At 37.5% G+C, this 17710-nt stretch overlaps 1 protein-coding gene across 2 annotated transcripts in view; it reads right to left on the minus strand.

Annotated features, from left to right (window-relative positions):
* Positions 1–17710, minus strand: part of LOC127410702 (coiled-coil domain-containing protein 9B) — a 34154-nt gene that overhangs the window by 6483 nt on the left and 9961 nt on the right. Inside the window, exons 5-10 of one of the 2 annotated variants that reach the window (XM_051645889.1) lie at positions 17263–17337; positions 7596–7673; positions 7163–7347; positions 3944–3993; positions 3651–3722; positions 160–253 (exon numbers count right to left, since the gene is read on the minus strand). In XM_051645889.1, the coding sequence (XP_051501849.1) occupies positions 160–253; positions 3651–3722; positions 3944–3993; positions 7163–7347; positions 7596–7673; positions 17263–17337 (554 nt within the window). The remainder of the gene's footprint in view (positions 1–159; positions 254–3650; positions 3723–3943; positions 3994–7162; positions 7348–7595; positions 7674–17262; positions 17338–17710) is intronic. The other variant, XM_051645891.1, reaches the window with a different exon arrangement.

Below are 17710 nucleotides of genomic sequence, written 5' to 3' on the forward strand. Positions count from 1 at the left end.
ACCAGATGTCTCTCTGAAAAGCATTTCCCATCAGTGTTAAAGCAGGATCTATGCAAGACATAATTGTGGCAGAATATTATTCTAAATGATTCAGGAAACAATGCACATAAACTATCTTTATAATGTCAGTTAGCTGTTTAAATCTGCAGATCATCTCACCTTCTGGCTCGACCCGTCAGACGGTCTTTACCCATCGCTTTACTGCCCATCACCGGAACACTCTTACCCTTCCTGTCCCGTGCTTGATGATGACCTACAAAAACCAGAAACAAATCAACACACAACACAGAATGTGATTTTGTAATATTGTTTATGATCTAATCCTCAATAATATCAATCACATCTTAGTACAAACCCTGACTCAAGATCAAGATCATTTCCTGTGTGACACCCGACTCAAGTCAACAGAAATTATCTTTAAATTATCAGCTCATGATCTATTCTTTTCTATAGCTAATCTTACAGATCACATTTACAATCTAAATTGCCCAAACACTCAACACAAGCAAAGAGTATTGAACTCTGTAACTTACATGGTGGCAAAAGATATAATTGAGGTATTTTAACATTTTTGAGATCACTGCACATTAAACCAGTGAAATTCTACAGCTGTGAATGAAAATTAACACTGAAATCATGTTTCATTGCAGTGCATGTGGTTTGCAATAAGTGCTTATTAAATTGAACTACATCGTCAAGACAAACTTTGATGTTGGCATGACAAAGCCTTGTCTATAAGTTTAAACAAGTTTTATAATTTTTAAGTTTGACGGATATACAGACATTGCAGTAAGCAACCCGATCTCATGAAAAATTCGTACATAATTTACGAGTTGGCTATTTCGTATGGTCTCGCATGATGTTGTTCACATAAACTCGTACGACTTCATCACATGCAAATGCCCGGATTTCTAATGCGGAAGTAAGCATAAGTTCTGCGCACGAGGCGTTAAGGACATACTTATTAATATTATGTCCTTACCCAAACCCCTTATCTAAACATAACCGATCAGTAGAGTGTGTAAACATGATAGGAAGCTGTTGTGTGACAGAAGCAAGTAATTGTTGCGTATTAGATGGAAACAATGTCCAGTGACGTCATTGGCTGTAGTGAAAGTTGTAGGAATTCAAACGAGTGCAGCCGCACGATATCATACGAATTAGCCAAATTTAGAAAAGTCGTACGAATCCTGACGATTTCACCGTGAGAGTGTGTTGGAGAGAGAAAGCAACTTAAAGCAACTTAAAGGCCTTCTGTGGGTTTGTTTACATTTGAATTTTTGACAATTGAAGTTTGAATTAACGAGCATTCCACTGGCACATCTGAACGTTTCGTCAATGTAAAGTCCATGGGATTTTTCAGATTTTTGATTGTCTGCCATGCGAAAACAGTAATTCCGGTCAGTAAGAAAAGACCTAGCACACTATTCCAGAACAGCCTGAAGGTCTGTGCCAAGTTTGGTGGATGTATCTTGAAATGCAGTTTCACATCGCAAGTGTGAGCAAGGCGTATGCAAAGCTACAGTGCAACTACATCTTGGACATTCTAAAACGCTTAACGTGGCTGTAGAGCCGAGGAGGGCGGGGCCGGGCTAGAATAAGACACACCTGGTCCCCAATCAGCCTGATGGGGCGCGCGAGGGATAAAGGCGGCCGGGGACGGCAGTTCGAGAGAGAGAGAATTGCAGGCAGCTGTACTGTGTGTTTATAGTTATTGTTTTGTTTAAGTTGTTTATTAAATTATTATTTATATTATTAAGCCGGTTCTAGCCTCCTCCTTTCCACTGAACCCCCTTACACTGGTGCGGAAACCCGGGAAGGAGGAGGGATTCCCGTCGCAGAGTTCTCGACACTGCCGGCCACCCAGGGGAGCGCCGCTGCCGTCCGACGGGGGACGGAGTAGCCCGACCACCCGGACCGGGGAACGGCTGCCGTCTGCGAGGCGAGTGGGGACGGGACTCCCCGACCGCCTGGAGCGAGGGAGCCGCTGCCGGGGGCGGAGGAGTGCCCTGCCGTCCCCCGGGAACGCGGAGGGGTCAAGAGAAGACCGCCGTCCGCGGGGGGAGGAGGGAAGCGACTCCCCGACCGCCTGGGGTGGTAGGGCCGCTGCCAGGGGCAGAGGAGTGTCCCCACGGGACGCCGGGAACATGGAGGGGCGTTCTGTCCGCTGGGGGTCGGAGGTCTGACTCCGGTCCGCCCGGGGAGGAGCGGCTGCAGTCCGCCTGAGAGGGTGGAGTAGTGATCGAGGACCAGGCGACGGCGCATCAGAGAACCGGTGAGTTTCTTTTTCTCTCTCTCCTCTCTCTCTCTCTGTCGCTCCGTGTTGGCCTTTCCCTCGCCATTTTGTTTTGTTGTTTTTCCCCTCCTGTCTCCTCCCAGGTCGAGGAAGGCGGGGATGACCCGCCGGCAGTCGGGGCGTAAGGCACGGCCCCCCCCCAGAGAGGAAGGGTGGGGGATGTACATCATGCCGGGGGCTCCCCGGCCTGAGGCAACGGGAGGAGTGTAGAGCCGAGGAGGGTGGGGCCGGGCTGGAATGAGACACACCCGGTCCCCAATCAGCCTGATGGGGCGCGCAAGGGATAAAGGCGGCCAGAGACGACAGTTTCTCGAGAGAGAGAATTGCAGGCAGCTGTACTGTGTGTTTTTGGTTGTGTGTTTTGTTTAAGTTGTTTATTAAATTATTATTTATATTATTAAGCCGGTTCTCGCCTCCTCCTTTCCACTGAATCCCCTTACAGTGGCTTAATGTACTAAGACTCGATATGCGATATGCACCTTATTGATGATGCACACTATATTCAGGAAAGCAGATGAGCCCAGAAACTGAACGCAACACGCAAAGTTGCACGTTAAGCGGATTGACAGTCTCAGAAGCGAAGGCAACTGAGACTTGTCCTCCGTCACCCGGATTGAGGTGAGTAACCGTGCCACCATGAGGACCTACTAAGTAGTGGGAATTGGGCATTCCAAATTGGGAGAAAAGGAAAACACGGGCGGCAGAATAAAATACGCTTTGCTCACACACTGCTCATGCTTGCAATGTGAAACGGGCCTTATTGTTAGAAATGTTGGTCTCGATTTAGAAATTTTGAAAAAGCTCTAAACCAAGTTTGTAGAATAACAGTATGTTTGCTTCGTCAGGCCAACATAATTACGAATAATTTATTTTTGCATGCAATTTTGGTATAACCATGATTTTTCACTTCTTACGTATTAGATAAGCTCAATGTAAATGGAATGAGTATGAATATTAGAGCGAATATCACTGAAACAGTCATTTAGTGAGTTGTTAAACGGGCAGTCTAACAAAATGTAAAGAAATTAGTCAATGTCACCAGATCTCAAACCCTCAAGTGGTAGAACTCTGGACTCTAGAAACTCGAAATTGTAAACATATATATAAAAAAAGAGTTTTCAAAATTGGATGATTTATTTTCCACGCTTTATTTCTTAAAACTATACACAATTTTAATGCAGCTTTGTGCGTCTACTTATTACACTTCAATGCAAAGCCCACATTATTTTGTAGGTGGTGGGAACAAGCCACTCGTGTACTAAGTGGTTATTAAAGCAGAGGTGTGTAATTTCAGTGCCAAATGTAATTGCAAAAACATTGACTGCTTCTAAACAGGTTTCCCGGACACTCCTACCGCCCCGCCCCCTGTCTGACATTGGTCTGGATTCTTCTGATTTCAGATTTCCTCTTCTGGCATTTCTATTTCCTGACAATCAAACATAATTAACTCTCATAAGCCGATGTGAATCAACACAAAACACTCAATATACATATATTTAAATTTCTATATATGCAGCAGAAAATCGATCATTGATGTGGAAAAATAAAGCAGCGAATTTAAAAGAAAATAATAATAATAATTTACTTTCCATTCTCTATTTGCTCCATGATTTACATTTTAATGTCACCAGTAATGGATTTGCTCACCTCTGTTGTGCATTTCTCTCTCTGTTCCTCCATGTACTTTTTCAGAAAACCTACAGATACAACGTTTTGAAAAAACACACGTCAGCCACACAAAATCATAATCATGGACAATATCAGCAACACATGAGCAGGTGTTCCAGTGGTCAAGACATGCTAATCAAACTCTCTGTTAGCAGATAATTACTAGATGAGTTAATGAAAACATCTTTACATTGCAGAAAAGATCAGCATGCATTTCTATGTCTGTCCAGGCAGGTTTATGCTTGTCTATTGGTAGGCACAGTAACTGTACATTTTAGGATAGCTTTGTGATACATTTAAGGTGCTATGGTGTCCTTTTTGAACCTTGAGAGCTTCAGTCCCCATTTATTTGTAATAGCATACTCCTTTTGTAATCCACAGAAAAAAAGAAAGTAATTTGGTCATGACTTGAGGGTGAGTAAATGATGTTTGGGTGAACTGTTCCTTTAAATGTTTAACAACTGAACACATTTTGAAACTCAGGATTATATTGCGACTCTCCAGTCATGCATTTTATCTGTCCAGACAACCTACTGCAAGAACATTTCACAGCAGAAGTTGAACAGCACATCAATAACAGACAATCATTCTGATTTGCAGTGTTTTGTCCTGTTGTACTGAACACTTACTGATGATGTCATTCTGCGCTACCACTAAACGTTTAAATCCTGAATCGTCCTGCTGCCCGGGACAATCTCGAGTGTTCACAAACTCTCCCAAATAAGGCAAGGCATTCAAACGGCTCTAAAAATAACCTCCTATCCAGTCCACTCAATACCGCTCACAGGGGAGGCATATTTATCACAGAAGAAACTCATTTAAGCATCTCAAACGTTGAAGACACACAGACACTTGTTATCGTTTGGACTTAAGTCTTGTTTGTGTGACTGAAAGTACATGTGTGGAGAGTTCAGAGTCTCTTCCATTTATCCGACAGCATTTGTGGCATTACCACCACAAATTTTTTTTGTCTCGTCCTATATATATATATATATAAAAAGAGCAAACGTCACTTCAATGGAAGCGAATGGGGCCAGTCCGTAAACATTCATATACTCACTGTTTAAAAAGTGTAACCACAATATGTGTGTAAACATGATTTTAGTGTGATAAAATCACTTACTAACCTGAATGTATCACACATGTTAACACATACTGTAAAATGTTCATGTCTTGTGGTTATACTTTTAAACACAGAGTATTTTAATGTTTGGCCCCATTGACTTCCATTGTAAGTACCTCACTGTAACAGATTTTTGCTGTTTACATTTTAATAAACAAGCACGAGACAAAACTATTTTTGTGCTGATCAACATTATGCCACAAACTATCGATTAAGCTTAACTTGTATTGAACCTGAAACATTTCTTTAATTCAAATAATTAAGAATAAGCATTCGATGTCATTTTGATTTAAATAATTTGTATTAGTCATAAGAAACATACTATCCGCCCATTCGTATGAACGCATGATACAATTTTTACGAACCACAAACTGAATCAAACAAAATCTGCTTTTCGTAAGCGTGCCCTTACTAGCCACAGGACAGCAATTATTCACATGTTCTAAATGACCTTTAATTCTAAAAATCTACATAAAAAGTAATTCATCATTTTACAAGGTGTTTCCCAACCTTTTTGTGCCATAAGTACCCCAACAGCACCATCAGTAAGGCTGAAGAACCTCTTCATCGCCCCCCCCACCCTATATTTTATTTTTTACTTTATTTTTTTATCCCCTTTTCTCCCAATTTGGAATGCCCAGTTCCCACTACTTAGTAGGTGGTGCGGTTACTCACCTCAATCCAGGTGGCAGAGGACAAGTCTCAGTTGCCTCCGCTTCTGAGACCGTCAATCCACGCATCTTATCACGTGACTCGTTGTGCATGACACCGCAGAGACTCACAGCATGTGGAGGCTCATGCTACTCTCCACGATCCACACACAACTTACCACACACCCCATTGAGAGCGAGAACCACTAATCACAACCACGAGGAGGTTACCCCATGTGACTCTACCCTCCCTAGCAACCGGGCCAATTTGGTTGCTTAGGAGACCTGGCTGGAGTCACTCAGCACGCCCTGGATTTGGACTCGCAACTCCAGGGGTGGTAGTCAGCGTCAATACTCGTACATACATACTGTATATTTTATTACATGTGTATTGTTTACATGCACAATTTGCACGATTTACAAGTATTACAAGTGCTATGTTTGATTAGATTACTGTATTTTAAGCCATCACTGAACTAACTGTTTGATTCAATGACGTATATCAGAGTAATTCATGTCTCATGAGCAGAGTTAATGGAGAAATGAAGACAATTTATCCTAAATACCCCCTTGTTTAAAAAAATAAAATAAACATGCTTACCAAACCATTTTGAAGCACAGACTGGTCTACAAGCTAAAATAAAACTTTGATCCAAGATGATTTGGGCTATTATTGATGGCAATGTAGGAATTTCTGATTAGTTTTGGGTTAGATTTATAAACTCTGTCCCACTCAATTTCAAGATTTTCATGCATTCATTCTGCTTTAATAAAATAAATCATAGTTTGAGCTAGTGGCAACTTCATGCAACAGCTGAATGTCACTGAGAAAATAAACACGTCACTTGTTTGTCAGATAATATGAGACGATGCACGATTTGGCAAAGACGCTTTTAGCAGTTTGACATCTACAGTGATTTTATCGTCATCTGAGAATGAACAAGAACCTTTAATACGTTCATGATATTAAACAGAGTCCTGACCACTGATATGTTCGGCTAAAAGTTCAACATTAAATGCCACTAGCACCCCGTTTCATTAACGTAAGGAAAAAAGAAAATCTGAAGACAAATATTTTTATTCTGTGGAAAAACGTGATCAGGAAGTTGTATTAAGAAAGAAACATACATTCCTGGTAAACATGGATTTCATGATTCAGGTCAATGAAGTAATGCAGGAAAAAACTGTAGAACTAAAGACTTTGTTCATGTATGTAAACAAACTCTGAATGTGTCTAGGTGGCAAAAGAAAGACAAGAATGACACTGTTAAGATTCAAACAGCTGTGAATTATGTAAGAGATTGTTAAACATGCAGAGAGAACGTTCACAACAACACCTACAGCAAGGAAATCAAAGTAAATCAGGGCACACTCGTGTTAGAACTGAAATCAGGCATGCATTACAAGCGCACGTGTCTGGCTTACATCAGCTCGCTCTTCTCCAGGTCCCAGGCTCTCCTCCACTGGCCTTTGGAGTTTTTGTGTCGGGCGACGCGCTCTCGGTCGATCTTCTCGCGCTCTTTCTTCCATCGCAGGTACTCGAGCTGCTCTCTTCTGGATGAGAGGAGGTTCGATTCACTGAGACTTAGCGCTTCAAACCCTTCAGTGGCCTACAAGACAGGAATATGATTTGAGTCTCAGTATTTACAGCGAGATGCAAAGTCATCATACTGAATTTAAGTCATTATTCAATGAAAATTTTCCCCTCCACTGTAGCTCTCAAATCAAATATGCCAGTAGGTGTCAGGTGTGATGTCAATGATGCTTGGTCACAAAACATACAAATACTAATGTTGCTTCATAATGTCACTGACGTCCTATTTGACCACATTTGATTGAGCAGACGAGATTCACTCACCGGAACAAAAGCGTCACTCTGAGAGACGCCACGAGACTCCTCACATCGACTCTTCACATTCTGTTTTCCTGTATCCTCCTAAACAACCGACATGAAAGAGAAGAGAAAACAGAAAGAGAGTGGTGGCAAATATTATTATTTTGTTTATAAATAACAAACAAATTACTGATTACTGCATTTGTACAGGCTCATAATATGCCTAATAAAATATTATAACTTCTCATAAATAAATGTAAAAACAATAATAATACATTATGATACTTACCTGTTCATAGTTATATCTTTGATTACAGTTTTTTATAATACATTTGCAACATCTTATAATACACCTTATAAAATGTTATAACTTCACATAAATAATTGTAACCACAATTACTTAGTTATATCTTTGACTATAATGAATTATTGCTTTTGTAATGCCTCATAATATGCCTTACAATATCTTAGAACTTGTTATAAATAATTGTAAACACAATTATAATATACTTATCATCTCATAGTTATATCTTTGACTATAATGCATTATTGCTTTTGTAATGCCTCATAATATGCCTTATGTTATAACTTATAAATTATTGTAAACACAATTATAATATACTTACCTATTCATAGTTATATCTTTGACCATAATGCATTATAACACTTTCGCAATGTATCATAATATGCCTTACAATATCTTAGAACTTGTTATAAATAATTGTAAACACAATTATAATATACATACCTATTCATAGTTATATCTTTGACTATAATGCATGAATACTTTTGTAATGTATCATAATACACTTTACAATATCTTATAAATGTATTATAACTTGTTATAAATAATTGTAAACACAATAATATACATACCTATTCATAGTTATATCTTTGACTATAATGCGTTATAATACTTTTGCAATGTATCATAATACACCTTACAATATCTTATAAATGTATTATAACTTGTTATAAATAATTGTAAACACAATTATAATATACATACCTATTCATAGTTATATCTTTGACTATAATGCATTATAACACTTTCGCAATGTATCATAATACACCTTACAATATCTTATAAACGTATTATAACTTGTTATAAATAATTGTAAACACAATAATATACATACCTATTCATAGTTATATCTTTGACTATAATGCATTATAACACTTTCGCAATGTACCATAATACGCCTTACAATATCTTAGAACTTGTTATAAATAATTGTAAACACAATTATAATATACATACCTATTCATAGTTATATCTTTGAATATAATGCGTTATAATACTTTTGCAATGTATCATAATACACCTTACAATATCTTGTAAATGTATTATAACTTGTTATAAATAATTGTAAACACAATAATATACATACCTATTCATAGTTATATCTTTGACTATAATGCGTTATAATACTTTTGCAATGTATCATAATACACCTTACAATATCTTATAAATGTATTATAACTTGTTATAAATAATTGTAAACACAATTATAATATACATACCTATTCATAGTTATATCTTTGACTATAATGCATTATAACACTTTCGCAATGTATCATAATACACCTTACAATATCTTATAAACGTATTATAACTTGTTATAAATAATTGTAAACACAATAATATACTTACCTATTCATAGTTATATCTTTGACTATAATGCATTATAACACTTTCGCAATGTATCATAATACGCCTTACAATATCTTAGAACTTGTTATAAATAATTGTAAACACAATTATAATATACATACCTATTCATAGTTATATCTTTGACTATAATGCATTATTGCTTTTGTAATGCCTCATAATATGCCTTATGTTATAACTTATAAATTATTGTAAACACAATTATAATATACTTACCTATTCATAGTTATATCTTTGACCATAATGCATTATAACACTTTTGCAATGTATCATAATATGCCTTACAATATCTTAGAACTTGTTATAAATAATTGTAAACACAATTATAATATACATACCTATTCATAGTTATATCTTTGACTATAATGCATTATAACACTTTCGCAATGTATCATAATACGCCTTACAATATCTTAGAACTTGTTATAAATAATTGTAAACACAATAATATACATACCTATTCACAGTTATATCTTTGACTATAACTCATTATAATGCATTTGTAATGTCTCATAATACTGACATAATAAGCCTTATATGTTATAACTTCTTATAAATAATTGTAACCACAATTATAATATATTATAATACTTACCAATTCATAGTTATAGATTAAGGCTATCATATCTAAGAATAGTTATTATGTTTGACCATAATTCATTATGGTCTGTGTTTATTTGTATTATGTGCATTTGAATATGAATTCCATTATATAAGCTTGACGTCTACTGCACTTATGGCAGTTTATAAGACATTGCTTTTGTAACTTAAAGCAGGCAGAGAGCACTTATAATGGTATATGATCACATGATAAAGCATTATGACTGTTTAAACTATGCTGCTAATGCATGACAGCACTTATATGATTCCTAAAATATGTATTACATTACAACTTCTGAAGATAAAATCGGATGTTGAATGCATTATACTCGTTCAGGTATAACTATGAATAGATTGTTACAATGTATTATAACTAGCAATAATTATTTCTGAGAAATCATAACACATTATAAGGTTACATTATGAAGGCAATTTAATGTATTTATAATGCGTTTACAATTAATTATAATGATGGGCTTCATTGAAAGTGTGTTAAATACTACTGTAAGACAATGGTCCATTTGAATGGACACTAAATGTTAATAGTAGAACAAGACATTCAAAAATTAAATAATATACTTATAAATTATTTGTTGAAGTCTTGAAACAAAGTGCACAAAAAGAGGTATATATTGAAAGTTAAACAGTAAAGTTTGCAGAGTTCTACTGCCCTCATGTGGATAAAACACAAGGCACATCTGTCTGCCATTGTGGATTATCAAGATTTTCTACCACGAGTTTAAAACCAAATCTTTAACACCCTATGGCATGTGCATGTGAGTTTGTTCATGTAATTGTTCAGACAGACATTAGAAACACAACTGACTTTACCTCAATTTCATTTTGTCAGTAGAAACCTTTGATTTCAGCATGGAAAAGATTTTCTTCTTTTAAAACTGTATCTGAAAAATATCGGAAACCCTGATTCCAGAAAGGTCAAATTAACTCGTTCAAGGATATACAAGTTTATTTTGCGATAATGAGCGTGTGACATACAGTATTTGACTGTGTGTATCGTTTTTAAACATGTTTATCAGTGGATATCTGGATAAAAATAATTTGCAAATAGTATAAAGTAGAGACTGAGACTGCTGCTGGTGTAACAGACACAGTGACAGTACACACACACAAACACAGGAGCACAAAAGTGTCTCATTTTGCCACCAAACTGGCATGCCGCCTCTGCACTCGCATCTGCTGTATAATAAACCCATTCACAACAATGAGCATCCAAATGTTAATTATATTCAATCATGCAGCTAAGGGCTCATTATGATTGCAAACAATGAACTGAGAGAAAGACAGAGAGGGTGAATAAGGGTCATTTAGAGTTACACTGATTTTCCCCTTTTATCTTTTCCATTTCTGTCTCTCGTTGCTTTGGAGTGCCGTCCTGCATGATTTCGACCAGAGTAACTCGACAAACGCCTTTTACAGAATCTGAGCTCTTGCTGACAGGAACCGATGACATCATACAATAACTCACACTGTTTATAGCTGCAGGGATGATTTCATTCGTTTGGAATCATAATGCATTTGAAGTCATCCTGCAGTGATCAGTAAAGGCAGAGGACTCAAAATAGTAATGCATTATGGGTAAATCATACCACGCACATGTATATACAGGAGAACATGTCAGATATGACTCAGCTGAGAAATCATGACTCCCACACTCACTAAAGGTCTGTCTGTCATCCATGATAAAACACACCTCCATTATCGAACAAACAGCTCTGCTCTGCACTGCAGCAATGTCACAACAGAAAATATAACAGAAAACCCTGGTTTAAAACTGCCTTTCAGTTCAAAATATGGAGGACAAAAATGCTTATATATATATATATATATATATATATATATATATACACTAAATAATGAAAGGTATATTTCACCCAAAAATTACAATTCTCTCATTTACTCGCCTTCTTGCCATCTCAGATGTGTGTGACTGTCTTTCTGAAGATTTTTAGAAGAATATCTCCGCTCTGTTGATCCATACAATGCAAGTCAATAGGGGACAAACACTTGGAGCTCCAAAAAGCTCATAAAAGCAGCATAAAAGTAATGCATACAACTCCAGTGATTTAATCCATGTCTTTAGAAGCGATGCAGTTTTTCGGTCTGTTCTCACCCAGAACAGATAAGATCACTTCAGAAGATTAAACCACTTACGGACTACTTTCATGCTACCTTTATGTGATTTTTGGAGCTTCAAGGTTTTGGATTCTGTTGACTTGCATTGTATGGACCTACAGAGCTGAGATATTCTTCTAAAAATCTTCATTTGTGTTCTGCAGAAGAAAGAAAGTCATGCACATCTGGGATGTCATGAGGGTGAGTAAATGATGAGGATTTTCATTTTCGGGAGAACTATGCTTTTATCAAGGTTTTAAATTGATGATTTGACTTTGGGACATGCAGCAGAGCTCATTTCATGACTACTGGTGGGAAAAGCAGTGGTATAGTAAAATGACATGAGGTAAATCTTGTTCAGGTCATAAAAAAGTACAATTTAACTTTATGTTCTGATGTGAAAGTGTATAAGAAAATACAACAAAATAATCCCAAACACTTTTCCTCTCTGTCCCACTTTACCAGTACTGCTTTAAAAAAATAAGAGATTTGGTCAAAAAAGAGGTTTTCAAATGTTCTACTTCCCAGAATTGAATATTTCTTCATTTTTTGCTTCTGACTAAGTTAGAAGACACCTTAAGCTTTCTTCAAAGGAATAATGTTAGGTTAAGTGGCGTTTGGATCATAATTCAAAGTGTCAAGAAAAGTAACATTTCCAAAAGTGTCCATATTCACCCTAGTATATCACAAACTACACCTAAAATGAATTCGACATCTTTTTGATTTTATTTTAGTTAGTTTTGGAGTTATGAAAAAGTATTGTAGTTTAGTTTCAGTTTTTTCCAATAATTTCAGTTTTATTTAATTTTAGTTGATTTTAGTTAGAAAGAAAGTCCTACTGATCTGGAAAAATTTGTGAGTGAGTTAATTATGACACAATTTTAATTTTTTGACGGAAAGACTCCTTTAACCATCTACAGCTGTCTTTACACTGCCAAGATGGTGTTTTATTTATTTAGATTTCTCAGCAAAGTCACGTGTCGAGTTCTTTTCATTAACACAGAACCAAATCCTTCCCTCAAACTTCAACATTATTCTTTTAGTTGCCTTACAAGTACTGTTATTTCCTTCAGGAATATACATCTTGTTGTAAGGCCATGGTTAACCGATGCATTCAAAATCCACTCTTTACGTTCTCATCATCATGTAAGAATCAGACAAAAGAACTCTCAATAAAGAGACTCGGCTCGTCGTGTCTGCCAGACAAAGGGATGTGTTGTGTGGAGTTGGCTTGTCATGGCTTTTCAGACATCAGTGGACAAGAGCAGCTGCTGTGGAGACGGTTCAACCCTGCTGGGCGTGAAAGAACTTCATCACGTCTGTCTACGCCCTGAAACTCCCACACATCAGTGAGAATGAATCTAGTAAGAGGCAAAACTCACGAATATAACTCGAACTCTAAACTTCAGTGCTTCACTAATGTCTAATTATTCGTATTAGGAATTTGTTCCAACAATGAACTAGAAGTATGAGCAATAGCAAAACACCTACTAATAATTAATTCAAGAGCATTTAGACATCTTTGTGTCAGTCAAGTGGCAAATGATATTGATAACACTTATTAATAACTACACAGTATAAAGTATTTGTAAAGCATTAGTTTATAGTTAATTCTGCATTTATAAATCTTTGTTGCTATATTGCTAATACATTAAAAGAGTATATGCATCATACAGTGTGTTATTCATTTAGATTTTTTGGTAGCAAACAATGTACTGTAATAAGTTCATATATAACAATTTGATAACGGTTTTTCATCCTTAGTAAACAACTTGTTAACACTACCTAACTAATATATTTCTGTTGATGCAAACCAGTGGTAAAGAAGTGTTTATGAGAACATTAAGAAGGCATAAATCCATAATTAATAAAGTATTTAAATATATACATATACAATGAGTTGGACATATTTTAATGCTTAATTAATGTGTTTATAACTGTTTTAAGAACACTTAATATTAAAGCAGGCAATGCTTAATAAAGGTTGTTATTACCGCTAGCTAAGTTTTTTTATTTTTTAGTTTTTTTTTACAAAATTTGAAGTGAGAACTACATATGCCTAATTAAACATTTGGTAACACTTTATAATAACTATATGATATAAAGTATTTGTTAAGCAATGGTTTATAGGTAACTGATCAATTAAAAATTATTGTTCCAGCATTATTAAATTAATAGTTCACCCAAAAATTAAAATTCTCTCATCATTTACTCACCCTCATGCCATGCCAGATGTGTATGACTTTCTTTCTTCTGCAGAACACAAATGAAGATTTTTAGAAGAATATTTCAGCTCTGTACGTCCATACAATGCAAGTGAATAGTGACCAGAACTCAAAAAGCACATAAAGGCAGCATAAAAGTAATCCATATGACTCCAATGGTTTAATCCATGTCTTCAGAAGAGATAGGTGTGGGTGAGAAACAGATCAATATTCAAGTCCTTTTTCCACTATAAATCTACACTTTCACTTTCACTTCCACATTATGGCGTATATAAAAGGTGTATATTTAGCCACCGACTGGTTGGGGCTGGACAAATGTGTAGATTTACAGTGAAAAAGGACTTAAATATTGATGTTTCTCACCCACACCTTTTATGGATTACTTTTATGCTTCTGAGTTCTGGTCACCATTCACTTGCACTGTGAGGACCTACAAAGCTGAAATAAGCCTATTCTTCTAAAAAATGTTCTGCAGAAGAAAGTCGTACACATCTAGGATGACATGAGGGTGAGTAAATGAGAAAATAAGTGAATAAAATTGATTCATTTTTGGGTAAACTATACCTTTAATAATGTAGGAACAATTCTTTAAAATTGATCAATTAACTATAGACTTATGCTTTACAAATATTTTATACTATGTGCTTATTATAAAGTGTTACCGTCCAAGACCTTAAACAAATGAGTAAAAAATATCCAGATCGTCTGAAACAATTTTACCTGGCATCAGTTATAAACCATAAATTCATGTTGGATTATTCTGGCATAAAAGACTTCAAAACCATTAAAACTCTATCAACACATATCAAAATACTGCTAATACTTGAGCCAATCAAATGACAAATAATCCAAAAGATCCCTCTGTTCTACTCTTTCCTTATAGTAAAATCCTTTGTGTGTGTGTGTGTGTGTGTGTGTGTGTGTGTGTGTGTGAGAGAGAGAGAGAGTGTGTAACACTGCGTGTGCGTGTGTGAGTGTGTAGGAGTGCGTGTGTGTGTGTGTGTGTGTGTGTGTGAGTGTGTAGGAGTGCGTGTGAGTGAGTGTGTAGGAGTGCGTGTGTGTGTGAGTGTGTAGGAGTGCGTGTGTTGTGTGTGTGTGTGAGTGTGTAGGAGTGCGTGTGTGTGTGTGAGTGTGTGAGTGAGTGTGTAGGAGTGCGTGTGTGTGAGTGAGTGTGTAGGAGTGTGTGTGTGTGAGTGTGAGAGAGAGTGTGTGAGTTTGTGTGTGTAGAAGTGCGTATGTGTGTGCGACTGCATATATGTGTGTGTGAGAGAGAGTGTGTAGGAGTGTGTGTGTGTGTGTGTGAGTGTGTAGGAGTGTGTAGGAGTGCGTGTGTGTGAGTGTGTAGGAGTGCGTGTGTGTGAGTGTGAGTGTGTAGGAGTGCGTGTGTGTGTGTGAGAGTGTGTAGGAGTGTGTAGGAGTGCGTGTGTGTGAGTGTGAGTGTGTAGGAGTGCGTGTGTGTGTGTGAGTGTGTAGGAGTGTGTAGGAGTGCGTGTGTGTGAGTGTGAGTGTGTAGGAGTGCGTGTGTGTGTGTGAGTGTGTAGGAGTGTGTAGGAGTGCGTGTGTGTGAGTGTGTAGGAGTGCGTGTGTGTGAGTGTGAGTGTGTAGGAGTGTGTAGGAGTGCGTGTGTGTGAGTGTGTAGGAGTGCGTGTGTGTGAGTGTGGAGTGCGTGTGTGTGAGTGTGAGTGTGTAGGAGTGCGTGTGTGTGTGTGTGAGTGTGTAGGAGTGTGTGTGTGTGTATGTGTGTGTGTGAGAGAGAGTGTGTGAGTTTGTGTGTGTGTAGAAGTGCGTATGTGTGTGCGACTGCATATATGTGTGTGTGAGAGAGAGTGTGTAGGAGTGTGTGTGTGTGTGTGTGAGTGTGTAGGAGTGTGTAGGAGTGCGTGTGTGTGAGTGTGTAGGAGTGCGTGTGTGTGAGTGTGAGTGTGTAGGAGTGCGTGTGTGTGTGTGTGAGTGTGTAGGAGTGTGTAGGAGTGCGTGTGTGTGAGTGTGAGTGTGTAGGAGTGCGTGTGTGTGAGTGTGAGTGTGTAGGAGTGTGTAGGAGTGCGTGTGTGTGAGTGTGAGTGTGTAGGAGTGCGTGTGTGTGTATGAGTGTGTAGGAGTGTGTAGGAGTGCGTGTGTGTGAGTGTGTAGGAGTGCGTGTGTGTGAGTGTGAGTGTGTAGGAGTGTGTAGGAGTGCGTGTGTGTGAGTGTGTAGGAGTGCGTGTGTGTGAGTGTGGAGTGCGTGTGTGTGAGTGTGAGTGTGTAGGAGTGCGTGTGTGTGTGTGTGAGTGTGTAGGAGTGTGTGTGTGTGTATGTGTGTGTGTGAGAGAGAGTGTGTGAGTTTGTGTGTGTAGAAGTGCGTATGTGTGTGCGAGTGCATATATGTGTGTGTGAGAGAGAGTGTGTAGGAGTGCGTGTGTGTGTGTGTGAGTGTGTAGGAGTGTGTAGGAGTGCGTGTGTGTGAGTGTGTAGGAGTGCGTGTGTGTGAGTGTGTGTGTGTGAGAGTGTGTGAGTTTGTGTGTGTGAGAGAGTGTGTGAGTTTGTGTGTGTAGAAGTGCGTGTGTGTGTGCGCGAGTGCGTGTGTGTGTGTGCGCGAGTGCGTGTGTGTGTGTGTGTGCGTGTTTTATTTCAAGCTAAAATAAATTAATTGAAATAATTCAAATCAATTACTAAATGAATCATGGCTGACTGTGAATAATGCATTTTACAGTGACTGAGAATGGTAACTTTTGTTTTTGCATGATGCTGCATCAACGCAGCTAGGTGCCAGTAAACATTAACAAATATTACTGAGTGCACTTTTTAATTGGATCATATCATATAAACATATTTGTCAGTCATCAGTCACCCTGTTGATCTACATTTACTGGTCGATCACCAATCAAAGCACTCATTTTCTTTAAGGTAAAAACATGACTTGGAGCATTGTTTCCCAAACTGAGGTACGTGAGGTGACAATGGGGGTACGCCACTGTAAAAAGTTTGGGAACCACTGACTTAGATGTTCTGAATCAGAGCATGACAATAATGTGTTTGTCACCTGTGTTTTTGTAGACGGAGGGTGTTTCAGTTGTGACACTACCTTAACAGACGGTTTCAACCTCACTGGACTCAAAGGGCGATTTCTGTCCTTCCTTTCACCAAATACTCTCTTACCCTGAAACAAAAATCACAAATCAAGGAGTGACATTACATACAAGGAAATAGGTAAAGTTTAGGTAAAATGACTGAAAAGTTATAGAAAGAGAAAGACTGAAAACAAAGATGGATGAAAAAGACCAATCACAATGCAGTATGCAAACAGATGTGAGAAAAAAAGACCAATCAGACCAATTTTAATATGCAAATATTAAAGCTTATTTTCACGTATTTTTTGGCTATATACGAAACAAAGTTAACATCATCGCATGTAATAAGTTTATGATTACAAAATAAAAGTCCTCGTGCGGTATCATTTGAAAGCTTAGAATCTGAACTTTCATAAAATACCATCACTTTTGCATTTATGTTCCATAAAATAACAAGATAAG

The sequence above is a fragment of the Myxocyprinus asiaticus genome, chromosome 20 (genome assembly GCF_019703515.2).
Source record: "Myxocyprinus asiaticus isolate MX2 ecotype Aquarium Trade chromosome 20, UBuf_Myxa_2, whole genome shotgun sequence".
Classification (NCBI taxonomy): domain Eukaryota; kingdom Metazoa; phylum Chordata; class Actinopteri; order Cypriniformes; family Catostomidae; genus Myxocyprinus; species Myxocyprinus asiaticus.